This window comes from Hemitrygon akajei, chromosome 4 (genome assembly GCF_048418815.1).
Source record: "Hemitrygon akajei chromosome 4, sHemAka1.3, whole genome shotgun sequence".
Classification (NCBI taxonomy): Eukaryota; Metazoa; Chordata; class Chondrichthyes; order Myliobatiformes; family Dasyatidae; genus Hemitrygon; species Hemitrygon akajei.
In genome coordinates this window covers 193,291,139-193,317,681 of record NC_133127.1, presented here as the reverse complement: position 1 = coordinate 193,317,681, position 26,543 = coordinate 193,291,139, and the positions used below count along the sequence as shown (strand labels likewise).

Sequence of the window (26,543 nt, the reverse complement as noted above, 5' to 3'; positions counted from 1 at the left end):
TGGTTCATCTGCACCTTCCTAAAGTCCACAGTCATTTCATCGTTCTTCTCCACCTTCAGACTTGGATTGTTCTCGCACCAGTCCACTAACTGCTTGACTTCCACTTTGTATTCTAATTCATCATTGTTGTTGATGAGCCCAAACACTGTTGTGCCTTCTGCAAATTTGATAGTTTGAGTAAATTGCATTATTATGAAATTGTGACCCTTGTTCAAGACAATTCTACCGGGGAGTCATAACATTCCCTGTTCTGTCAAGCCAGGTAAAAACTGAGACCATCAAAATGTACAGGAACTACTGGATGGCCATAACCCTTTTGTCTCCTTCTGGAGAGCAAATCTGTCCATATTCATCCTAGACGATGTGTGACTCCAGACCTAGAAGAAGTTGTTGATTCTTGTGCTTCTGTAAATGGTTAACAAACAGTCAGTTACACTGTTACTGCTACAGTCAAGCAAGGAAATAATTAAACCAGCTTAACTATCTGCAGTTGAATCACCTGTTGGTCACCTCTTGTCCAGTTAATTTTGCAAAGTCCTCAAACTTATGACTGGAATTTAAGCTGTGAGATCAGTCCCACAGGCCAGTTAGAACATATTCCCTCCCGCGTAGCCCTACATTTTTAAAAATCATTCTAGTGCCTATCTAAGAGTTTCTTAAATGTCCCTAATATCCCTGGCTCTACCACCAGCACCCCTGGCAAGATGTTCCACTCACCCAGCGCTGTGTGTATAAACAAAGACTAGCTTTGATTTTCTCCCGCCCCCCCCCCCCAACCATACTTTACTCCACTGACTTTAAAATGATACCCCCTGTATTAATCATTTACGCCCTTGGAAAAATGCCCTGGCTGTCCCCTTAATCTATGCCTCTTAGCATCTTGTACACCACTAACAAGTCACCTCTCACCTTTTTTCCAAAGAGTTAAGCCCTAGCTTACTCACTCTTTCCTCGTATGACATAATTTGGTTGGAAAATGCAGGCCATGATATAAACAAGATAATATTATATATTTATATATTATATTATTATGCATAATATAATTATAATGTAATATTTTACAAAAGAATGTTCTTCACTTGTATAGGGCATTCATGAGATCACATGGATCCTACAGCATTTTGTGTGTTGCACTCCACAGTCTGTTTTAAAGGATGGATGTGAATGTTCTGGGGGCAGATCCTAATGGGCTGGTACTATTTAAGGATGGGTCAGCTAGGTAGCACTGGTGGTCTTCTGCAAAGATTTTGGAATGCTCAGACACAGCAGCCTCTCTGGGTCTAGACGAAGGGGCAATTGTTTGTTGTTTTCATGATTGCAAAATGCTGCTGAATATTAAACACACCAAGTACTGCAGATCTATCCCACCAGTGAGCTGCTGGATAGTTGTGGAGCTGGACATTGTGCATCGTGTTGCATCCTGCGGCAGCCACCCAGAAAAGAAGGCGACAGAGGCGGCGCGCAGTCCAACAAATGATTGCTTTGGATGTTTTTAATGTGATTGCAAGACACTATTGCATATTCGTAATGTAGAATACTGTGAATTTGATTCATCGGGGAGCAGCATGGCCTCGGTTGTCTCACGGACCAGGCTCTTGTGTCTTGGGATTGGCTGTTGCAGCTGCCAGGGAAGGGGTGTTGGAGCTGGCTGTGTGCTGCTGGATTCGGTGCTGGGTTAGCGGCTGGCCTCTTTCATCTGTGCTGCTCGCCAATGTTAGCTTGGTGGAAGACAACCTGGATTGTGTTCACCTGCGGCTGCACTGTGCCATATGAGGAACTGCTGTGAGTTGTTCTTGCAGCAACGTGGCTCCAGGACAACATCCATACACCAACCTACAGATCATGACACTCAAAAACCCTAGTGATATTATTTTTCTGCTATCGTAATTATATGTACTGTGTGTGACTGATGGTAGTGCGTTTGTACCTTGGCCCCAGAGGAATGCTGTTTCGCTTGGCTGTATTCTGTCCATGGTTGAATAACAATTAAATTTGAATTTGGACTTGGGTGGGAGGGGTTGTGGGAACAGTGGAGAAAGGACAGATCATTGTTTAAAATGAAAGGGGTGCTCATATAAGACAGAAATGAGGGCAAATTACTACTTGGGAAGAGAGTTCTAAAGACTTGAAACACTTAAGTAGTGCATGTGTTTGAATACTTTTGAGGTGGAGATGGCCGCATGATAAGTGAGATAGTGGAAGATAATAGTGGGTCGGCAGTGGTGCAGAACGGATGTTTGTGTGGTATTCAGTTGTGTAGCAGGATTGTGTAGCATTGTAGTTAGGTGTTTGTACTGTGAATTTCATGCTCTGCAGCTGCAGTACTAAGTCTGGCATTTCAAATCTAACCCTTTTTAGTGCTGTAAAATTCTCTCTGCCACCACAATGTTTTATTTAAATAACAAAAAACATTGTGCTTGCTACAGCATTCACTGAATATTTGAAGTGACAAGTTTCAACTTTCACAAGTTTGGTTTACAGTTTGGGTAGCTAGATTAGATATTCAGTATAGATAAGTTTGAATGTGGTATGATTTGAGAATTACTCAAACCACCTTTATTTGTTTCATTAAATACCTCCAGGAAGGAAACAGATCATCTTTAAATAGTCTGATGCCATGTGGTTAGCTCTCAGATGGCTCCTGAAATGGCTTTGTATATCTGTTGTCCTTAAGTGCTGCTTTGAAATTGGATGGACCACCTGGCATTGAACAATACTGAATTCAAAGTTCCAAGTACATTTATTATCGAAGTATGTGTAAGTTATACAACCTTGAGATATGTATTCTTGCAGGCAGCCATGAAACAAGAAACCCGAAAGAAACCATTTTTAAAAAGCACCAGCAGACACCCAATGTGCGGAGAGGAAGAAAGACACAAATCATGAAAGCAACAAAAGCAAGCAACAGCATTCAGAACAAAAGTGAATCCATAGACAAGGAGCTTGGGACATATGGAGGGAGCCAAAGCCACAGCCTCAGTGCCACGGAGAAAGGAGCAAACATCACGGAGCAGCGAGCAGAACCGTCCCGACTCCCGCCTCTGGTCTCGACAACCTGCCTTTTCAATCTATCTGGCCTGGTGTTTAAATGCTCTAAACACCAAGGTGTCCCCTCCCTCTAAGACCTGGACCCCGTTGCATCAGTATGCTCTGGGCCTGGGTTCTCTCTCCCCCCCCCACCACCATATTACCATATTTCAGTTGGAAAATGATGTTCCCAGTCCACTGGATCTTGCAAGGTCCTCTGGAGCATATAGGGTTACTACTAACAGAATTGGGAAAAGTCTTCCAGGTTGGTCAACCAGCAGCCTGACGTAGTGAATTCGCACATTACCAGCAACATGCCAGAACCTTGCATTAGGATCCCTTGTGATTGTGTTCTGGTGGCAGGACAGATCCATCAGTAGTTTTACAAGCAAGGAATTTTCTTCAGATTCCTTTACATGGATTCCATAGGATGGTGGTGAATGTGGGTAGCTGGGGTGGAGGTGTTTGATGATGTGATGTTTGCCAAGCTTGGTTATTAGCTTGCAGACGTTTCATCACCAGTTGAGGTGACAACCTCAGTGTGCCGTTGTTGGTGTTTCTCTCTGGGCGTGCTTGCATTTATATAGCCCCCCATTTGCTTGCTTCGGACCTGATTGCCAGACTGGATTCTCTTCTTCTGGATCTTGTTCTGAGCTGCGTTTGATTGTAGCCTGTAATTTCCCTTTTAAGAATGCAATTTTTGACTGAGTGAACGATCTGGCACTTCTGCGCTCTCTAGGAGATTCGGAGCGGGGTGTAACTACAGCTGCTCCTGTGGAGTAGTTCTTGCTTATTTAATATTGCAGTAATATTTGAGTAACTGTGTGTACATGTATATATGTGTGTGTGGTTTAAGCATTCTTGTTTAAATTACAGGTCGTATGTAAAAGTAAATGAATTGCATACATCATTATGCTACCATGCCTTACTTAAAGTAAACATGAAATTACACTTACATTTTGGACTCCCGTCCTTTCCTTTGAATGAAAGGAACAATTATACAGAATGAAAAATTACATAACACAAAGTTAAAAGCACAGATATGGAATAAAATATGCATAAATACCAGCATGTGTTTTCAATGTAATCAGCTTTCTAAAAAGCAGTTTAAAGTGTTTGCAGTGCAGTGACTGAGGTAATAGAGATGATGTAACAGAATACATAGAGATAATAGTATTAAACTGAGGTCATGTTTGGCAGATTGTAGAATAAGCAAAAGATTTCAAGAAACTGTTTGTTGAGGATAGACTTAATATCTCCTAATCCTATCATGATTACAGCCTAAATAGATAGATTAGCCATTTTTCAAATTATCTGGCTCCTGGAATCCAGTTACTACTTTGGGCTTACGGTGGCTAGGCACAAACATAACTGGCTATAAAATGCTTTGGGTTATCCTGTGATGTATTAAACTGAAGGACTACTTGTAGGTCTTTTGAATAGCAAATGTAGCAATGAAACATTTACATGCGATGACTTCATTAAAATAATATTTGGACGTGTTAAGCATGACACACAAACGAAGTGCTGGAGATACTCCGGTCAGGCAACATCTATGGAGGGGAATAAAGAGTTGACGTAGTGGGCTGAGACGCTTCTTCAAAACTGGAACAAAAGTAGGGAAGAAAAGGAGGACAAGCTGGCAGGCGATGAAGGTAGATGGTTTGGGGAGAGGGTATAGAAAACATGGAAAATAGGTGCAGGAGTAGGCCATTCGGCCCTTTGAGCCTGCACCGCCATTCAATATGATTGTGACTGATCAGCCAACTCAGAACCCTGTACCTGCTTTCTCTCCGTACCCCCTGATCCCTTTAGCCACAAAGGCCATATCTAACTCCCTCTTAAATATAGCCAATGAACTGGCCTCAACTGTTTCCTATGGCAGAGAATTCCACAGATTCACCACTCTCTGTGTGAAGAAGTTTTTCCTCATCTCAGTCCTAAAAGGCTTCCCCTTTATCCTTAAGCTGTGCCCCTCGTTCTGGACTTCCCCAACATCGGGAACAATCTTCCTGCATCTAGTCTGTCCAATCCCTTTAGAATTTTATACATTTCAATAAGTTCCCCCCTCAATCTTCTAAATTCCAGTGAGTATAAGCCTAGTTGATCCAGTCTTTCTTCATATGAAAGTCCTGCCATCCCAGGAATCAATCTGGTGAACCTTCTTTGTACTCCCTGTCTGGCAAGAATGTCTTTCCTCAGATTAGGGGACCAAAACTGCACACAATACTCCAGGTGTGGTCTCACCAAGGCCTTGTACAACTGCAGTAGAACCTCCCTGCTCCTGTACTCAAATCCTTTTGCTATGAATGCCAACATACCATTTGCCTTTTTCACCGCCTGCTGTACCTGCATGCCACCTTCAATGACTGGTATACAATGACACCCAGGTCTCGTTGCACCTCCCCTTTTCCTAATCGGCCACCGTTCAGATAATAATCTGTTTTCCTGTTCTTGCCACCAAAGTGGATATGAAGTAAGAAACTGAGGTGATAAAGGTAAAGGGCTAAAGGAGGAATCTGATTGGAGAGGAGAGTGGAATTATGAAAAATGAATATTGCAAAAGTTATTTGAAGAACTGCTTTGAGGATTATCAAGATTGGGAAGGCAGGTTATTATCTAAGTGGAAAGAGTTGCAAATGAGTGGCTTTTCAGGGATTTATCAGGTCTTGTCTACGGAAAACAAATGTCAAGTTGGTACAAACTGAAATGAAGGCAAGTGGAATATTGGCCTTAATTGCTCTGAGTTTGGAGTTGAGAAATAGAGCAGTATTGTTATAATTGTGCCGGGTGTTGAAGAGGCCACACTTGAATTACCATGCACAGTTTTAGTCCCCTTTTAAGATAGTCCCCTCACATCCGAAGTAGTCCAGAAGAGACTCTGTAGGCCAGTTCTTGGGATGAGAGGGTTGTCTGATCACAAACAGCTAAATATGTTAGATCTGTATTCCTTAAAGAATCACAAACAGCTTTATTACACTGGCATGTTATGAAATTTGTTGTTTTGTGGAAGTAGTACAGTGCAATATAAAATATGTTACATGGCTTTTCCACTTAAAGCTGTTCCATACAGGTCTCCTGTCATTGTTGGATATGACTGGACAATTATATACAAAAGAGAGCAAAATGGTGAGGTGGTGTCCATGGGGTCATGGACTGTTCAGAAACCTGATAGTGAAGGGGAAGAAGCTGTTTCTAAATGTTGACTGTGTGTCTTTGGGCTCCTGTACCTCCTCTCTGTAGTAATGAGAAGAGGTTGCGTGCTGGGTCATGGGAGTTCTTAATGAAGGATTCTGGCTTTTTGAGGCATCGCCTTTTGAAGATGTCCTCAGTGGTGGGAAGGCTAGTGTGCATGATGGAGCTGACTGAGCCCATCAAATTGAGAAGAATGGAAGATCTTAGTGGAGCATACAGGATCCTTACAGGGGATGACAGGTGGGTGCTGAATTGTCTCCACAGTGGGCAAGATGAGTGAGGGGTATCGCTAGAAGTTTTTCAATCAGCATAAGACCACAAGAAGCTTCACTTTTTTTCTTATTGTGGTGCAGAACCCGACGTGGAGGAGTCTGGACTTTGGCTTGATGCCAGATCGCCTTGATACTTCTGTTTCGTGTTTCCTGGTGAGGATCTGGGGAGGAAAGCAGGGACAATATCATCCAATCATTGAATGGCGAGTGAACCTTGATGGACTCAAATACTTGGGCCAGCAGGTAAAATAAACATCCTGAATCCAATGGTAATAAACTATCTAAGATTAAAATGCATCTTAGAAAACTGTAGCAATTACCGTTTGTTTTATAGTTTATTCCCTGTAATACTCCAGTTTTGAAAAGCCTACTTTAGTATCAGTAATATGGCAGTTTGCTAAGGTGTTCATTGGCCTGTACAAATGTTGCTTGTCTATGTTTAGTGTGGTAGCCTTCTCACTTGTTGGGAAGTATTATCTTCAAGTTTCTAAAGAAAAAAAAGTTTATTTAGAGATATTGTGTGGAACAGGCCCAATGCGATGCACCACTCAGCAACCCACCTATTTAACCCTAGGGTAATCACAGGGCAATTTACAATGAATGTAAGTTGTTCCTGTTGCGGACGGGAAGATTCTCCAATTAACCTTCTAACCCGTACGTCTTTGGGCTGTGGGAGGAAACTGGACCACCTGGAGGAAACTTGCATGGTTCTCAGGAAAGAGTGCCGGAATTGAACTCCGAACTCCATAATCTCCCCCACTGTCATAGTATCACACTAATTGCTGCACTACTTTGCCGCCATTAAGTTCAGCTACGTGCAATTCTGTATACCTTGGATCTTCATTTGAATGTTATATTAAAAACTTATGTTTTTTAAGAATTGTTTCAGGGGACCTTGTTCTATTTTAAAGAAAAAATATGGGTTTCAGCAACCCCTATAGTTGAATGTTAAAGATAATGTACCATTTGGAAGAATAATGCAGGTCAATGGGACTAGGCAGCTTAATAGTTTGTCATGGACTAGATGGGCCAAAGGACCTGCTTCTGTGCTGTAGTGTTCTATGATTCTGTGGTTCTATTTCTTGTGACGATATAATTTCTGAAATATCAGTAATTTTACATCACAAAGCATCTTATTGTCAAAGATGTATTTTGGTAGTGCTGTCACTACTGTAATGCATGAAGTCTAAAAAACTGAAATTATACACAGCCATTTCAAAATGTTTACTAACTTTTCTTGGTTTGAGTTAGATTCGGGCACGTAATCCCAATGAGGTAATATTTGGACTGAATGATGGTTACTATGGAACTCCCTTTGACCATAAGGTAAAAGCACTTATTTTGTGTCATTTTAGTTTTATCTGAGAATACAAAATTGCGTTTTTAATACCTAAATTATGCACTTGCCTGGTGCGATCGGACAAGTTGGTCAGGCGGGAAAGCCAGAAACTGAGATCACTGCCCCCTAGCTCTGCACGCTGAGCACAGCCAGATCAGTTCATATTACATTGTAAAACATTGCTTTTTTATGTCATGCACAAAGTATTTTTTCCATACAAACAAAATTCTCTCCAATATATTTGGCAACAATGGTATTTTGCTTTGCACAATCAGGAAAGCTCACTAACACCTCCATTTTCTGAAGAGGCTGAAGAGAGCTGAACTTTGTGTGTATATGTCAAATGCAGAACCCCAAAGTCACCGCCCCCCAGTCCCCTCTCCAGTGCATAAGCGGCAGCGAGCTACAATTCCCCCTCGCCCCACTGGCGAGAAAAAGCATCAGCACCAGCCACTGAGCACTTAAGCGTGAGCTAAGCAGCAGCAAAGACACAGAGTTGCAGTTACCCCAAAGAGTTCACGTTTCACACAGTATACGACATACCACAGGCTCTCCTTCCCTAATAAGAGAGAAAGAGGTGTCTCTGTTTTCCCAGTGAGCAGGGTGACATTACAAACAACTTGCTGGTTTACGATGTTCAAAGTCAGTTATGTCGCTTTTTTTTTAGCTTTGTGCCCAAAGATCTTGGGTCTTCAGGCACACAGCCATAGATATTTTGACTCCCTCGACGACTCACAGGTCGTCTTCTGTGACACTGACCCTTGAACTGCCTGTCTCCAGAGCCCTGAGATCCTAGCTTCCAAATCCGAGCTGGACTGTTAGGCTGAGCCCTTGGCATGCTGAACAACAACGGCCAGTTATGAAACCCCGAGAGCGGGTCCCATTCCCGCAAAGAACTGTAGTCAGCATGTAACTCCAGGTCAGGGTCTTCAAAAGAACCCTGAAAAGGGAACATAAAGATATTAAAGATGGAAGTAGAGCTGTTTCTGAGGATGCAAGCAAAGGAGTCACCATTTAACATCATCGTTACTCCGTTCCGCTTCCAGCATATGTCGTGAAGTTTGTTAAAGTTACGGTCGCAGTGCAATCAAATACATGATAAAAAAAAGAGAAAAAAAAGTTACTTAAGTATATATACAAATGGCCTCCGTTTTTCGAACGTTCGCTTTACGACAGCTGGCTGTTATGAAAGACCTACGTTAGACCCTGTTTTCGCTAACCAAAGAGGATTTTCGCTTTTATGAAAAAAAACGCACGCTTTATAAGTGTGTTTACCCCGAGAAATACTACCATGACTGTGAAGCCTTGTGTGGGCAGTTGTGTGCGCGCGCATGCGTGTACGTGTGTAGGCGTGTATGTGCCGATTTCCCCCCCCCCCCCCCTCCAAATTGATTTTGGCTCGTCTTCCCAATTTTGATAAGTGAAACTACACCATACATACAATATTTCTACTTTACATAGGCTGCATATTTATCATATTCCTGCTTTTACTATATGTTAGTGTTATTTTAGGTTTTATGTGTTATTTGGTATGATTTGGTAGGTTATTTTTTGGGTCTGGGAACCCTCAAAAAATTTTCCCATTTAAATTAATGGTAATTGCTTCTTCGCTTTACGACATTTTGGTTTACAAACGGTTTCATAGGAACGCTGTACCTTCGGATAGCGGGGGAAACCTGTATGTCTATTAAATAGTTAAGTTAAAGTAGGTAGTGCCAAAAAAAAAGGTAGTGAGGTAGTGTTTATGGGTTCAGTGTCCATTTAGAAATCTGATGGCAGAGGGAAAGAAGCTGTTCCTGAATCACTGAGTGTGTGTCTTTATGCTTCTGTACCTCCTTCCCGATAGTAACAGTGTGAAAAGGTTAGTGGGGATCCTTAATAATGGATGCTGCCTTCCTAAGGCACCGTTTCTTACCTAGCGTCACCTTATGGACATACAATCAATCTATGCATATAAGCTATCATATGTTTTTATATTCGTTGTGATTATTTATTATTGTGTTCTTTTTAAAATCTGGTTTGTACATCAGATCTAGGGTAACAATTATTTTGTTCTCCTTTACAATTGTGTACTGGAAGTGACAGTAAACAATGGTGAATCATGAATATGTGTATACCTTCCATGAGCGTGTTAATAACCGTGAACATAACGCTAGTGCACAAGAGATACTGTGGATGCTGGAAATATTGCGCAACACAGGAGAACTCAGCAGGTCAGGCAGCATCTATGGAGAGAAATAAATGGTCAGTGTTTTCAAGTCAAGTCACTTTTATTGTCATCTCGACCATAGCTGCAATGTACAGTACATAGTAAAAATGAGACAACGTTTTTCAGGACTATGGTGTTACATGACACAGTACAAAAACTAGACTGAACTACGTAAAAAAAAACCAACTACACCAGACTACAGACCTACCCAGGACTGCAGAAAGTGCACAAAACAGTGCAGCCAATACAATAAATAATAAACAAGACAATAGGGCAGTAAGGTGTCAGTCCAAGCTCTGGGTAATAGACAATAGGTGCAGAAGTAGACCATTTGGCCCTTCGAGCCTGCACCGCCATTTTGAGATCATGGCTGATCATCTACTATCAATACCCGGTCCTGCCTTGTCCCCATATTCCTTGATTCCCCTATCCATAAGAAACCTATCTAGCTCCTTCTTGAAAGCATCCAGAGAATTGGCCTCCACTGCCTTCTGAGGCAGTGCGTTCCAGACCCCCACAACTCTCTGGGAGAAGAAGTTTTTCCTTAACTCTGTCCTAAATGACCTACCCCTTATTCTCAAACCATGCCCTCTGGTACTGGACTCTCCCAGCATCTGGAACATATTTCCTGCCTCTATCTTGTCCAATCCCTTAATAATCTTGTATGTTGTAATCAGATCCCCTCTCAATCTCCTTAATTCCAGCGTGTACAAGCCCAGTCTCTCTAACCTCTCTGCGTAAGACAGTCCGGACATCCCAGGAATTAACCTTGTGAATCTACGCTGCACTTCCTCTACAGCCAGGATGTCCTTCCTTAACCCTGGAGTCCAAAACTGTACACAATACTCCAGGTGTGGTCTCACCAGGGCCCTGTACAAATGCAAAAGGATTTCCTTGCTCTTGTACTCAATTCCTTTTGTAATAATGGCAAACATTCCATTAGCCGCCTTCACTGCCTGCTGCACTTGCTCATTCACCTTCAGTGACTGATGAACAAGGACTCCTAGATCTCTTTGTATTTCTCCCTTACCTAACTCTACACCGTTCAGATAATAATCTGCCTTCCTGTTCTTACTCCCAAAGTGGATAACCTCACACTTATTCACATTAAACGTCATCTGCCAAGTATCTGCCCACTCACCCAGCCTATCCAAGTCACCCTGAATTCTCCTAACATCCTCATCACATGTCACACTGCCACCCAGTTTAGTATCATCAGCAAACTTGCTGATGTTATTCTCAATGCCTTCATCTAAATCGTAAACAGCTGTGGTCCCAATACCGAGCCCTGTGGCACCCCACTAATCACCACCTGCCATTCCGAGAAACACCCATTCACCGCTACCCTTTGCTTTCTATCTGCCAATCAGTTTTCTATCCATGTCAATATCTTCCCCCCCAATGCCCTGAGCTCTGATTTTACCCACCAATCTCCTATGTGGGACCTTATCAAATGCCTTCTGAAAATCAAGGTACACTACATCCACTGTATGTCCCTTGTCTAACTTCCTGGTTACATCCTTGAAAAACTCCAATAGATTAGTATTGAGGTGTATGACAGCTTGGGGAAAGAAACTGTTACATAATCTGGTCATGAGAGCCTGAATGCTTCAATGCCTTTTCCCAGATGGCAGAAGGGAGAAGAGTTTGTATGAGGGGTGTGTGGGGTCCTTCATAATGCTGTTTGCTTTGCGGATGCAGCGTGTAGTGTAAATGTCCTTGATGGCAGGAAGAGAGACCCCGATGATCTTCTCAGCTGACCTCACTATCCGCTGCAGGGTCTTGCGATCCGAGATGGTGCAATTTCCGAACCAGGCAGTGATGCAGCTGCTCAGGATGCTCTCAATACAACCCCTGTAGAATGTGATGAGGATGGGGGGTGGGAGATGGACTTTCCTCAGCCTTCGCAGAAAGTAGAGACGCTGCTGGGCTCTCTTTGCTATGGAGCTGGTGTTGAGGGACCAGGTGAGATTCTCTGCCAAGTGAACACCAAGAGATTTGGTGCTCTTAACGATCTCTACCGAGGAGCTGTCGATGTTCAGCGGGGAGTGGTCGCTCTGTGCCCTCCTGAAGTCAACAGCCATCTCTTTTGTTTTGTTCACATTCAGAGACAGGTTGTTGGCTCTGCACCAGTCCGTTAGCCGCTGCACCTCCTCTCTTGTAGGCTGACGTTGTTCTTGCAAATGAGACCCACAGTCGTGTCATCGGTGAGCTTGATGATGTGGTTCGAGCTGTGTGTTGCAGCACAGTCGTGGGTCAGCAGAGTGAACAGCAGTGGACTGAGCACACAGCCCTGGGGGGCTGCCATGCTCAGTGTGATGGTGTTGTGTTTTGGGCTGAGTCCTGATGAAGGTGTTGAATGAAATATTGACTTGTTATTCCCCACCATAACACTAATGCAGGTAGAGGAAAATGTGCTCCGAGGAACGGCTAGTTCATCAGATCAGTTTCTTTTAATCGTGTTTCAGGTGAAACGTAGAATAGTACAGCACAGGAAATGGCCTCTCAGCTTAAGCTGATCATGATGCCAAACGAGAGCAAACCATCTGCCTACACATGATCCATAACCTTGCATTCCCTGTGTGTTCATATGCCTGTCGAAATTCCTCTGAAACTCTACCATTATGGCTGTTTCCACTGCCTCCCATGGCAGACTGTTCCAGGCACCAGTCACTCTCTGTAAAATGTGCCCTGCACATTTCCTTTCATAAAAAACATTGGGAGCACCTGCTCTAGAACACAGAACAGTACAGTACAGGTCCTGCTGCCCATGATGTTGTGCTGAACTTTTAACCTATTCTAAGGTCAATCTAACCCTTCCCTCCCACATGGACACCCATCTTTCTATCATCATGTGCCTAGCTAAGAGTTTCTTAAATGCTCCCAAGTTTTCTGCCTCTACCACCACCTCTGTTTTTTAAAAAAAAACACTTGCCTCTGACATTTCCCTATATTTTTCTCCAATCACTTTAGAATTATGCCCTTTCGTATTAGCCATTTCTGCCCTGGGAAGAAGTCTCTGGCAATCCACTCTTATCATTGTCTCTGGTCATCTCTCTCAAATCACCTCTATCCTCATTTACTCCAAAGAGGGAGCTCAGCCAGTTATAGATTATGCAGTAGGAGGGTGCTTTCACAGTCCAGCTGATATAAGATTTACCTTTTAAAAATATACAACCTACCTGCTGATAGGATCTGTTCTTATTTCTCCCCCCAAAGGATCTCACTGAGAAGAAGAGAACAAGTCTTCTGCAAGTGGACCTAAGTTCCGTGAGGAACTCCTACAGTGTATTTTCTCTGCTCAGGTAAGGAGTTGCCTGGATTATTGACACCAAACTCCAATAGGAACGATATGTTGGTGTCGTTGATTTGATATTTGATTGGAGTGCATTGAAAATTGTTCTGACAAGGCATTGATTTACTGTAATAATACACTTGGTGGACACTTTATTAGGTACAGGAGTGGAATATGGTGTGGTCTTCTGTCGCTGTAGCCCATCCAGGTCAAGGTTTGATGTGTTGCATGTTCAGAGATGCTCTTTTGCACTCCACTGTTGTAATGTGTTATTTTAGTTACTGTCGCCTTCCTGTCAGCTTGTACCAGTCTGGCCATTCTCCTCTGACCTCTCATTAACAAGGTGTTTTCACCCACAGAACTGCTGCTCACTGGATGTTTCTTAATGCTTTTTGCAACATTCTCCGTAAACTCTGTTTTAAATAAATAAATAAATAAATAAATGGAGGGGTTCTGCAGTTTCTGAGACACTCGAGCCACCCCCACCAAGCATTCCAAAGTCAAAGTCACTTAGATCACATTGCTTCTCCATTCTTATGTTTGGTTTAAACAGCAACTGGGTCCCTTCACAAAGTCTGTATGCTTTTATGCATTGAGTTATTGCCATATGATTGGCTGATTAGATACTTGCTTCAACAGGCAGGTGTACCTAGTAAAGTGGCCACTGAGTGTATGTTCCTGTATCCTTTATAAAGCACATTTTGAGAGGGATCTGTTAGTTGGGACTAATTAAAAGTATATCTATTTCCTTTAACAATCTTTCCCTGTGTTCCACAAGGTGGCATCTATTGTATACACTTCATTCATAGTTAATTCTCTTTTACAGCTAACATGAGTCAAAGGCAAAATTGCATTTGTTGTCATATACACACATACGTGTATATACACTGGTACAATGAAAAGCCTACTGCAGTTGCATCACAGGCACAGAGATCATAGCAGGATTCACAAGAATAACAAACATAAATTTTATACATCTTTTACAGGACCATAATTGGAATAAGGCAAGAGTCCATTTGATCTTTTTTGCATTGCACTTTGTTTATTGGTCTTTGTGTAGTTTGTAAATTTTATTGTATTTTCTGTACTGCTTACAAGAAAATGAATCTCAAGGTAGCACATGGTAACATGTATGTCAGTTCGGATTGACAGCAACATCTCCTCTGCAGTCTCCATCAGCACAGGTGCACCACAAAGCTATGCACTTAGTCCCCTGCTCTACTCGCTTTACACTTGGGACTGTGTGGTTAAGCACAGCTCCAATGTCATATTCAAGTTTGCTGATGACATCACTGTCGTAGGCTGAATCAAAGGTAGTGACCAATCAGCATATAGGAGGAGGGAGATTGAAAGCTTGGCTGAGTGGTGCCACATCAACAACTTCTTACTCAATGTCAGCAAGACGGAGGAGCTGATTATTGACTTTAGAAGGAGGAAACTGGAAGGCCATGTGCCGGTCCTCATCGGCGGATCAGAGGTGGAGAGTGTCAGCAACTTTAAATTCATCGGTGTTGCCATTTGAGGACCTGACCTGAGAGCAGCACTAAGTGCAATTGCAAAGAAAGTTCAGGAGCACCTCTGCTTCCGTAGGAGTTGTGAAGCTTTGGCATGACATCTAAAACTTCTGTCGATGTGTGGTGGAGTGTATATCAGCTGGCTGTATCATAGCCTGGTATGGCATCACCAAGGCCCTTGAATGGAAAATCTTACAAAATGTAGGAATACGGCGCAGTCCATCATGGGTAAAGCCCTCCCCACCATTGAGCACATCTCCGTGGAGTGTTGTTGCAAGAAAGCAGCGTCCATCATCAGGGAACCCCCCCCCCCTCCCCCACTACCCAGGTCATGTTTTCTTCATGCTGCTGCCATCAAGAAGGTAAGGAGCCTCAGAACCTACAACACCAGGTTCAGCAACAGTTACTACCTCTCAACCATCAGGCTCCTGAACTGGAGGGTATAAATTCACTTAACGCAACACTGAACTGTTCCATCACCTATGGACTCACTTTCATGGACTCTTGTTCTTGATATTTATTGCTTATTATTTTGTTTGTTTTATTTGTTCTTTTTGACTTTGCACAATTTTTTTGCACATTGGTTGTTTGACCTGTTGCATTCTTTCAATTATTCTGTTATGTTTATTTATATTTACTGAGTATGCCCGCAAGCAAGTGAATCTCAAGACTGTAAATCGTGACATATATACTTTAAAATTTACTTGGAACTTAGAACTTTAAAGCAAACTGAAATATATGACAGGTATAGATAGAGTAGATGGTCAGAATTTTTTCCCCATAGTCAAAAACGAGCGCATAGTGTTGAGGTGAGAGTTAGGAGTTTGAAAGGGTATCTGGTTGATAATAGGAGCTCATAGACACAGGAGATCCTGCAGATAAGTTTAAGGTAAAGTTTAATTGTCATTCAACCATTCATAGTTATAACCAAACGAAACAGTGTTCCTCTGTTGCCAAGGTGTAAGCACATTACCAAACACACAGAACACTGCAAATAGCAGATAGAACATGTGGTTATAATTTCTGATGAACATATAGTAACAAAGGAAAAAAATATAGCCAAATTCCCTGAGTGGCATGACTGGAGATTGACCTGGTCCAGCTTGTTCTTCCACTGAGTGAACACTGGAGAGCAGCACCGAGTGAAGACTAGAGGACAGCACCAACCAGAGGTGCCAGCCTCCAACACAGCACAATTCTAGCGTGCCCAGCAGAGGTCCCTGCTCTATCCCCTGGCCAACTGCAATAGGTTGCTGCATCAAAGACGACTCCACAGCCGAGGCTCAGTCCTCGTCACAGCTCAGGCAACACAATCTCCTGCTGTCAATCTCGCCAGTGAATGCACTCGCTGCATTCTATGTTACCAATGTCCAAAAACATCCAAGAAAATCACTTAACACACAAAATGCTGGTGGAACACATCAGGCCAGGCAGCATCTATAGGGAGAAGCACTGTCAACGTTTTGGGCCAAGACCCTTCGTCAGGACGAACGTTTCACCAGCATTTTGTGTGTGTTGCTTGAATTTCCAGCATCTGCAGATTTCCTTGTGTTTGCAAGATAATCACTTGCTCGGTGTGTTGAATTGTGCACTATCACACCACAATGGTGTGCAAAAATTCCAGATGACAGCGCTGCAACAATGTGCAGTAAGTCCAGCTCCATCACTGTCAAGCAGCTTGCCGCTGGGATTGTCCTGCAGTACTTGATGTTCTTCATAACCAGCAGTGACTTGGGATCATAAAAAAAGACATATAGGATGAACAAATACAACTTTGATTGGATCCCAGATTGCTGCTGTCTGAATGCGCCACCATCCTACTGGAGGGAAGGAAGCTGGAAATCCAGAGTAACACACAAAATGCTGGAGTAACTCAGCAGGTCAGGCAGCATTTACCAAGTTGTGGCCCGTATATGTTGCACATTTCTGAGGTGAATTCCAACAGTGGGCAGCGGTCTCTTCACCCATGCAACTGTGGTGAGGGTGCTTGGATTGCTCCTAGTGCCAGCTAAGTCAGCCTCCAGACTAAAGCAGGAGGAATGATCAACTTTGACTCTTCCTTCTAATCACTGTGCCATAGCCCCACTTTTCTTCACTGTGAGAAATTGCAAATGTAGTTGCTTAACAACCTATTCAGTGAAGATTTGGTTCTTGGTGTTCTGTTCTGAGGTTTCATTCACTAAGACATTGAGTGAGATTGAATAATGCTAAATTTAGAGAGATTAAGCTTAAGGTGTAAATAATTTTGGAGAATGTGTAGTTTGGGTGGTTGATGGCTGGGTTGAATTGTACTCAAACTTTCTTCAGATGTACTGTGGAGAGCATTCGGACTGGCTGCATCACTATTTGGTATGGGTGGGGGTGGGTGCTACCGGGTGGGTCAAAGCAAGCTGCAAAAAGTTGTAAGGTTAGTCTTCTCCATGGGTTCCAGCCTCCATATTATCCAAGACATCTTCAAGGAGCGATGCCTCAGAAAAGTGGCTTCCATCCTCAAGGACCCCCACCACTCAGGGCATGCCCTCTTCTCATTGTTAACATCAGGAAGGAGGTCCAGCAGCCTGAAGGCACATATTCAGCACTTCAGGAACAGCATTTTCCTTTCTGCCATCCAATTTCTAAATGGACAGTGATCCCATGAACACGACATCACTACTTTTTAAAAATGTCTGTTTTTGTGTTACTTATCTTAATTTAACTATTTAATATATATATATAAATTTACTATAGTTCATTAAAAAAAATGTTTGTCATTTATTGTATTGTACTGCTGCCGCAAAGTTAACAAATTTCACGACTTACGCTGGTGATATTGAACCTGATTCTGATTGATTCTCCGATCTTAGCAATTTGCTTGCAAACATTTCATCACCATATGAGGAGATAATCATCAGTGTGTTTTTATTGTGGTGTGTCCTCTGAAGTTTGTTAGGCATGAAGTTTGCCACACAACCGATCAGCGACTCCCCATATCACAGTTGAGTTTCTGAAATGTCAACCAATCAGCCAATTGATAAATACATAATGACCAAGATGAAGTATGGGGACAAAATGTTTGTAAGTAAATTGGCAAAATCAGAGAACTAAGGTCAAGCTTTACAACTGATGTAACAAAATTTTATGATCAAATTCTTTTCTGAATCATATGAACTTGTATGATATTGAACACCAGAGGGCAGTAGAACTGCACTTTTGAATTTGTCTCTCAGGTTTAGTTTTCAAAATATTATCAAGTGAGTAAAACTGTACCTATGCTGCCTACTTAATGCCACACACATAATTGGGTGCCATGGTAATACGTTAACCTGACGCTACAACAGCTCGGGGCATTGAGTTTGGAGTACATTTCTGGTGCTATCAGTAAGAGGTTTGTACATTTTCGCCATGTGCACATGGGTTTCCTCTGGGTGTGCTGGTTTCCTCCCAGAGTCCAAAGATATCCTGGTTAGTAGGTTATTAGGTCATTGTAAGGTGTCCTGTGATCAGGCTAGAGTTAAATAGGTGGGTTACTGGGCGGCGTGGCTCGTTGGGCTGTAAGGATGTGTTCTATCTCTAAATATAATAAATACATTGATCTGCAAATTATTGGCTTGCCAAATATTAACCTAATGGTTTTTAAAGCCACAATGGGGGGGGGGGGGGGGGGGAGAGCTCCAGTAATCTAATTCATTCAGTGCTGTACTAGCAGATTTTCTGGACTACAGAGGGATATTGCTTTTAATACTCTAAAGCTACACCAGGAAAATATATTATTCTACTGGGCAACATCGAAAAAGAAGTTAATTAAAAATGCATTAAAGGGAGCTTAGAAACATGGTCTCTGATTTTCTGGAAACAGAACTGGGAAATCACCAGTAGAAAAGCCAGATGCCAGACTGTCAGGATTTCCAAAGAGCTGTATAGTGGATTATTAACTATCCTTTCATTAAATCTTCAGACAGTGAAGTTTATTTCATAAGGACTTATTGTTTAAAATCACAAATAATGTAATCACAATGAAGATACACCAGTGGCTATATTTCATTAGGAGTTTGAGGAGATTTGCTGTGTCACCAAAGACTACAAAGAAACATTTCTACAGATGTTCTGTGGAGAGCATTCTGTCTGGTAGCACCCCAGTCTGGTATGGAGGTTCCAATGCACAGGATCGGAAAAAAGCTGCAGTGTTGTAGCACCAGCCTTCCCAGCATTGATGACATCTTCACAAGGCGAAGGCTTAAGAAGATGGCATACATCATTAAGGATGCTCACCAACCACGACTTGCTGTCCTCGCATTATTACCACAGGGAGGAAGTACATGAGTCTGAAGGCGCAGACTGAATGTTTTAGGAACAGCTTCTTCTCCTCCGCCATCAGATTTCTTAACTGTCCATGAACCCTTGAACACTTCCTCACAGTCTTTTTCTTTTTTAGCACTAGTTTTTGCTATATTTCTGATTGCAGCTTGTAGTTAATTTTTATATATTGCACTGTACTGTGGCAAAACAAGTTTCACTACATATGTCAGTGATAGTAAACCTGATTCTGATTCTAAAATTTTATCTTTCCCAGATCTTTTCCACATTATCTTGAGTTTATATTCCCTGGTCATTAACTATTATGGCAGTTGAAGTTTCTGTCTGCTCCAACTGCTCCCATGTGATTCTGTGTGCCCCTATTAAGTCTTCCCACTTTCACCATTATGTTGAACTAGGCTCTGGACATAAGCCCAAATTCTTTTTTTCCCCCAATTTTCAAACTTGGTACGGTCACCCATTCCTAAAAGGTCAAAGGGTAGAGGCCAGATTAAGAGTGGTCCACCGTGTTTGGGGGTGCAGCTTAGGCTGAACAACTCTGACTGGTAAAACAAAATAGTTACGGAAATCACAATGAATAGTCTTTCTGCATCTGAGAGTGATGGTACTCCTGCATCTCCATTTGGACTTGAGTGACTGACAGTCGTGAAAACATCAGTGGCATAATGGGCAGTCAAACAAAACTTGGATACTGTACAGTAGTGAGTTTCAACATGAAATAAACTTGTGTTTTGCCAATGATACACTCTGCAGTGCTGCAGCAATTGCAGTAGATGGCACTGTGTGGGCAAATTGCAGCATGTGCAGAGAAACCAGCATCTAAGTGGCACCAAGCGAGAGAAGCAATAGAATGCTACAGTTAGTGATTAAAAGCAGGATAGAAGTGGAATGGAGTGTAGCTCACTTTTTGGTTGAATTGTTCCAACAACTAAAAATATGAGCATTTCACACAGTTTTGGTTACACAGCATAATGAGAAGACCTCATGTCCTGGATGGTGAGGGTTTTTAAAAAAAAAGACATTTGTTGGCTTCTTGAGGTATCACCTTTTGAAGATGATCTCAGTGGTGGGGGGTAGGAGGGAGGTGGCTCTTGCCTGTGGTGTCTGATGGAGCTGGCAGTATTTACAACTCTCTGCAGCTTTTTCTGATCATGTGAATTGGAGCCTCCATACCAGACGGTGACTTAACCAGTCAGAATGATGTATCTAGAAATTCACTGGAGCTTGGTGACATATCAAATCTCCTCAATCTCCTAATGAAGTATAGCTGTTGTTGTGCCTTCAGTGTTTTGTGATCAGAATAGATCCTCTGAGATGTTGACACACAGGGACTTGGAAGCTGTTCACCCTTTCCCCTGCAGATCCCTCTGAGTACTGGTGTGTGCTTTCCCAATTTCCCCTTCCTTGGTCTCACTGCCCTTGAGTGTAGGGTGGTTGTTGTGACACCATTCACAGCTAATCTGTTTTACTCCTGTGAGCCTCCTTGTCACCATCTACTGATAACAGTTGTATCATTGGTGAATTTAGATGTGGTGTTATTTAATGAATTTACTTGATGAATGCAGTAGTTATAATGGTAGATTTTCCTGAACCCCCTATTTACTGGTTATCTGTACCATATACTCAACAGTGTCGTCCAGAAGATGATCTCTCCTCCAGCAGCCTGGCCACTCCTGAGCTGATGACAAGGATTGTGCAGTGAAGTCTCTGACTTGCTGGCTGTCAGAACCTATATTTAAGTTAAATATTTTGCTTTTTAATTTGAAAAAAAAAATGCTGCCAGCTTTTCGGTGCCCACGTGACTTTAATCTATTTAAATCATGTCAAATGTTTTACTTTAACACAAGATTCTGCAAATGCTGGAAATCCAGAGTAAAACACAAAATGCTAGAGGAACTCAGCAACATCTGTGGACAGAAATAGTGTTGACATTTGTGGCTGAGAATCTTCATTAGGACTGGAAAGAAAGGGGGAAGAAGACTGGATAAGAAGGGGGGAGCAGGTGGGAGGAAAGCCTCATTCTTTTGGGTAACCTACCTGATGGCATGAACATCAATTTCTTGAACTTCTGCTAATTTTGCCCCCCTCCCTATCTTTCTTTTTCCATTTCCCATTCTGGTTCCCCTCTTGCCCCTTCCCTTCTCCTCACCTGCTCGCCCATCACCTCCCTTTGGTTAGGTAATCCTCTCGTTTGGTAGAAGGACAATTAATGGAAATTTACACTGCCCTATTGGGTTCCAAGAGTTCAAAGTAAATTTATTATCAAAGTGCAAATATGTCTCCATATACTATCCGGAGATTCATTTGCTTGTGGGCATTCTCAGTAAATACAAAAAAAATAGAATTTATGAAAATTCACACACGTTGAACAAATAACAACATGCAAAAGCCAACAAACTACAAATACAAAAAGAAAAATAATCAAAAGAATAATAAATTTCATTAAAATGAGTTGCAGAATCCTTGAAATTGAATCCAAAAGTTGTGGGAACAGTTCATTATTGGGATGAGTGATGTTATCATCTCTGGTTCAAAAGCTGGATGGGCAATAACAGTTCCTGAACCTGGTGGTGTGAATCCTGAGGCTTCTGTACCATCTTCCTGCTGGCAGCAGTGAGAAGAGAGCATGAACTTGGGTGGTGGGGGTCCAGCTGAGTGACATATACCACATTTGGAAAAAAGCACAGGAAAAAAGTGTCAATACTGAATATGATCAGTGGGTTAGGCAGCAGCAATGGGAGAAGGAAACAGAATTAGTTTTGCAAAAAGGCCCTTCTTGTGAATTTGAAAGGCAATAGAAGCTGATGAAGCAGATTAACTAATTCTGCTCTTATGTCTTATGTATAGAAAAGTTAATGTCTGCAATGGGATGCTTTGGTTAACCTCTGCTGACTGAATACAGGTGCCTCGTAAAATGTTCACCCTGTCCTTAAAGGCGACCGTATTGTGAACACTGAACACCGTGCACTAGATTGGAAGAAGTGCGAATGGTCCCTGCTTCATCTGGAACACTTGTTTGGGTCCTTCAGTGATGGGGTGGGAAGAGGTGTTGCATCACCTGCGGCTGCAAGGGAAAGTGCATCAGACTGGGAATGGAAGAATGGACCAGGGAGTCGCAAAGGGAACAGATACCTGTGAAAGGAAGGAGAGGGGAAGTTACTTCTGGTGGTGGAACCTCTCTGAAGCTAACAAATTGTGGAGGTTTCACCCCTAGAAGAATCATCCCCTCTCACTCTTGCTCTTCTGCAGTGCACATGTTTTGCATTTTCTGTTTTTATTCCCATGTCTGGCACCATGCAGGTTCTCGTTAAATCATGGTCATTGAAACCTAAGGTATATTTCTATACAGCGAGACAGGTGCTCCGAAAACATTACATGTTGCTTGTCTTGAATACCATTCAATATCATGAGCTTGTGAGCACTAAGCTCCAGAGACTTTGGTGGTAGGGCAGAGACAGAGGATGCCTTTGTTCTCTCCCTGAAAAAGCAATAATGGAATAAATGTAATTAGTTCTTCTTTACATGAAAGCTATTCATTCTGATTGCTGGAATGTTAACAATGACATCATCTGATGGTACAGGAGACCACAGGCTGATAGGTGGGAGTGGGATGGAAAGATTAAAAGTGGCCACCAATGGGGAAACTCAGGGTCGCCCCTGTGGGCAACCATTTCCTTTGTAGTCATATGTGTGGTTTTCCCTGCAATCTTTTCATGTACAGACTCATTCTTAATACCTCCAAACCTCATAGAACTGCTGGTCCCTTTCTGTTTGGCCTGGATTGTACACTTGCTTGCTTTCCAACTCAATTTTGGTGTTTGCTTCTCTGTCCTGAATCCTGACTCTGCCCAGTCCACCTGGATAGTTTGCCATTGTGCACAAGCTGCTAATCTGACTCATAAGGCAATGTTTCATATGATGAGCATCTCAGATTAAATGAATTACTTGTATAGCCCATAGGCACTGATATACAATATGAGCAGTGATTAAGTACACTTCCATTGCACATTCTATGCAGAGAGTTATTCTGTGCATAATAAAAGACACACTCTAATCTGTGATCATACACTAAAAGCTGCTTTACAGGGCCATGCAGCACATTGACTGTGTTAAAGTATACTCAGTGGCCTCTTTATTAGGTACAGGAGTGGAACCCGGACTGGTCTTTTGCTGGTACATCCCACCCACTTCAAGGTTCAATGTGTTGTGCGTTCAGAAGTGTACTTCGGCACGTCGCTGTTACATCGCTGTTATTTGGGTTATTGTCACCTTCCTATTGGTGAGCCAGCCTGGCCATTCTCTTCTGACCGCTCTCATTAACAGAACAGTTTTGCGCACAGACTGCTGTTCACTGGATATTTTTTGCATTATTCTATGTAGAGTATTGTGCATAAAATTCCCAGGAGACCAGCAGTTTCTGACATACTCAAACCTCCCAGTCTGTCACCAACAATCATTCCATGGTCAAAGACACTTAGATCACCTTTCTTCCCCATTCTGATGTTTGGTCTGAACAACAACTGAATCTCTTGACCATGTCTGCATGCTTTTATGTATTGAGTTGCTGCCACATGATTGGCTAATTAGATATTACTGAGCAGGATGGGCTGCTGAGTGCAAGTACTCTATTGTTTAGCAAATCTATATGTCACATACAAAAATGTTATTAGAGTGCATTGGTTCGTTTATTATTATTGTTCTCAATGTGTTCAAGTTATTGTATTCATGTTATTGAATTATATTCACTGCAGAATGCCAAGAACTTGATTTCAGTCTCTGTCAATAATCTTGTGTCTTAAGATGTTTTCAGAATCAAATTATCATTGACATATGAATCAGAATTGGAATCAGATTTAATACCTCTGACTGGCATATGTCATAAAATTTGTTATGCAACAACAGCACATTGCAATGCATAATGAAAATATTATATATTACAATAAATATATATTAAAGTGAAATGTGTGGTGCAAAAAGTGTAAATAAATTGAGGTAGTGTTCATGGGTTCAATGTTCATTCAGAAATCTGATGGCAGAGGGTAAGAAGCTGTTACTGAATCGTCAAGTATGTGTCTTCAGGCTTTTGTACTACCTCCCTAATGCTAACAATAAGAACAGGGCTTGTCCTGGGTGTTGGAGTCCGTTGATGATCGATGTCACCTTTTAGAGACATTGCTCCTTGAAGATGTCCTGGATGCTGGAGAGACTAGTGCACATAATGGAGCTGGCTGAGTTTACAACATTCTGCACCTTAATTCGATTCTGTGCAGTGGCTCCACCATACCAGACAGTAATGCAACGAGTTAGAATGCTCTTTATGGCATGTCTGTAGAAATCTGCAAATGCCTTGGTGACATACCAAGTCTCCTCAACTCTTAGAGAAATATAACCGTTGTCGTGCTGCCTTTGTGATTGTATCGATATCCTTAGATGTGTTGGCACCCAGAAACTTGAAATTACTCGCCCTTTTCACTTCTGAACCCTCTGACAACTGTGAAATTTATTTTGCGACAGAATTACAGTACAAAGTCAAAAATCTATAAGTGACACAAAATGTGCAAGTATGGAATAATTATGTTAACGGTCCCATGAAAATGCAAGTTCTTACTAAAAGAGCTGATTTCAAATGATAGAATGGAATCTCCAACCAAAGTTACAATACAGAAATAATCAGCATACATTCCATCAGTTCTATGCTGTTCTTCACTCCCCACGGTTGGAAAGATTCTGATGTAAAATCAGTTCTTTGTTTAAAAAAAATCACAACCTTGTCTGTATTGATGTTATAACCTGCTTCTGGTGGTAACTGTAATTTGTCTGATTGTGACCACTGACCAGTTGGAATTTTAGACCTGACTGACTTGGACTCCTGGACTTCTAGGAAGCAGAAGAACTGTTGTTCCAAGGTAGTTTGCCCCACTTCATAATTCAGGATATATGGTGAAGTGCTTCCAAGTGGACAATTTTATCTTTATTTCCTTAACCAGTTTTGAGGAAAATCTCAGCCGCAGAAATTATTTATAGCAATTTCATAAAGAAACTATTTCTATATAGAGATATTGCCTGACCTCATCAATCCCTCAGTAATATGATGTGGGAAGAAAAAACAGGTTCCCCCCTCCCCCTTCCCTCTTCATTTCCTCACTCTGGCCTCTCACCTTTTCTCATTGCCTGGTGCTCCTACTCGTTCCCTTTCTCCCATGGTCCACTCTCTCCTCCTATCAGATTCCTCCCTCACCAGCCTTTTGCCTTTTCCACCTATCACCTCCCAGCTTCTTATTTCATTCCCCCCATCCACTTGACTTCACCTATCACCTTTTAGATTGTCCTCCTTCCACTCTTCTCACTTTCTTTATTCTGCTTGTTCTCCCCCCCCTCCCCCTCTAGTCCTGATGAAGGGTCTCGGCCCAAATGGTCAATTGTTTATTCATTTCCATGGATGCTGCCTGACCTGAGTTCCTCCACCATTTTGTGCGTGTTGCTATGGAAACAGCCCCTTTGTCCCAACTTGTTCATGCTGAGCTGAAAAGCTTTTTTTTTCAGATTTACTGCAAATGCAGTGTTTAAAATGAGCAATTCTTACTTATTCTGAAACAAAGTCATAGGGCAATACAATGTGGATATGGGCCCTACATCTCAATGAGCCCATGCTGACCCATGGTTTCCACCCAGCTAGGCCCAAGTTCTTGCATTCAGCCCATATCCTTCCAAGCCTTGCTCTATGTTACTTACCTAAATATATAGTTGTATCTGCCTCAACTACTTCCTCTTAGTAGCTCAGTCCATGTACTCACCTTCCTTAGCGTGAGAAAAATTGCCCCTTGGGGGCCCTTTTTTCTTTTCTCTGTCATGCTAAACCTCTGCCCACTAGATTTTGGCAACTACTGCAACTCATAATTTAAGATAACTCATAAGTGATTAAGATTACTTGCAGACTTCAGTCTGTTCAGATTGGCAGCAGCATCTTCTCCACAATCTCCTATCTGTACGTGCACTTCAAGGCTGTGTGTTTAGTCTCCAGCTTTACTCACTTTATACATGACTGTGTGGCTAAGCACAACTTCAATCCTGCATTCCATCTGGGTAGCCTCCAACCTGATGGCATGAACATTGATTTCTCTAACTTCCATTAATGCCCCTCCTCCCCTTCTTACCCCATTCCTTATTTATTATTCCCCCCATTTTTTCTCTCTCTCTGCCCCTCTCACAATCACTCCTTGCCTGTTCTCCATCTCCCTCTGGTGCTCCCCTCCCCCTTTCTCCCTAGGCCTCCCGTCCCATGAACCTTTTCCTTCTCCAGCTGTGTATCCCTTTTGCCATTCACCTTTCCAGCTCTTAGCTTCATCCCTCCCCCTCCTGTCTTCTATCATTTCGGATTTTCCCCTCCCCTTCCCATCTT

The 26,543-nt window shown here is 42.3% G+C and overlaps 1 protein-coding gene across 2 annotated transcripts in view; it reads left to right on the top strand.

Moving 5' to 3' along the window:
• Positions 1-26,543, top strand: part of uvrag (UV radiation resistance associated gene) — a 444,611-nt gene that overhangs the window by 44,734 nt on the left and 373,334 nt on the right. For both annotated transcript variants that reach the window (XM_073044289.1, XM_073044288.1), the window contains 3 exons: positions 6,576-6,737; positions 7,746-7,820; positions 13,262-13,347. In XM_073044289.1, the coding sequence (XP_072900390.1) occupies positions 6,576-6,737; positions 7,746-7,820; positions 13,262-13,347 (323 nt within the window). The remainder of the gene's footprint in view (positions 1-6,575; positions 6,738-7,745; positions 7,821-13,261; positions 13,348-26,543) is intronic.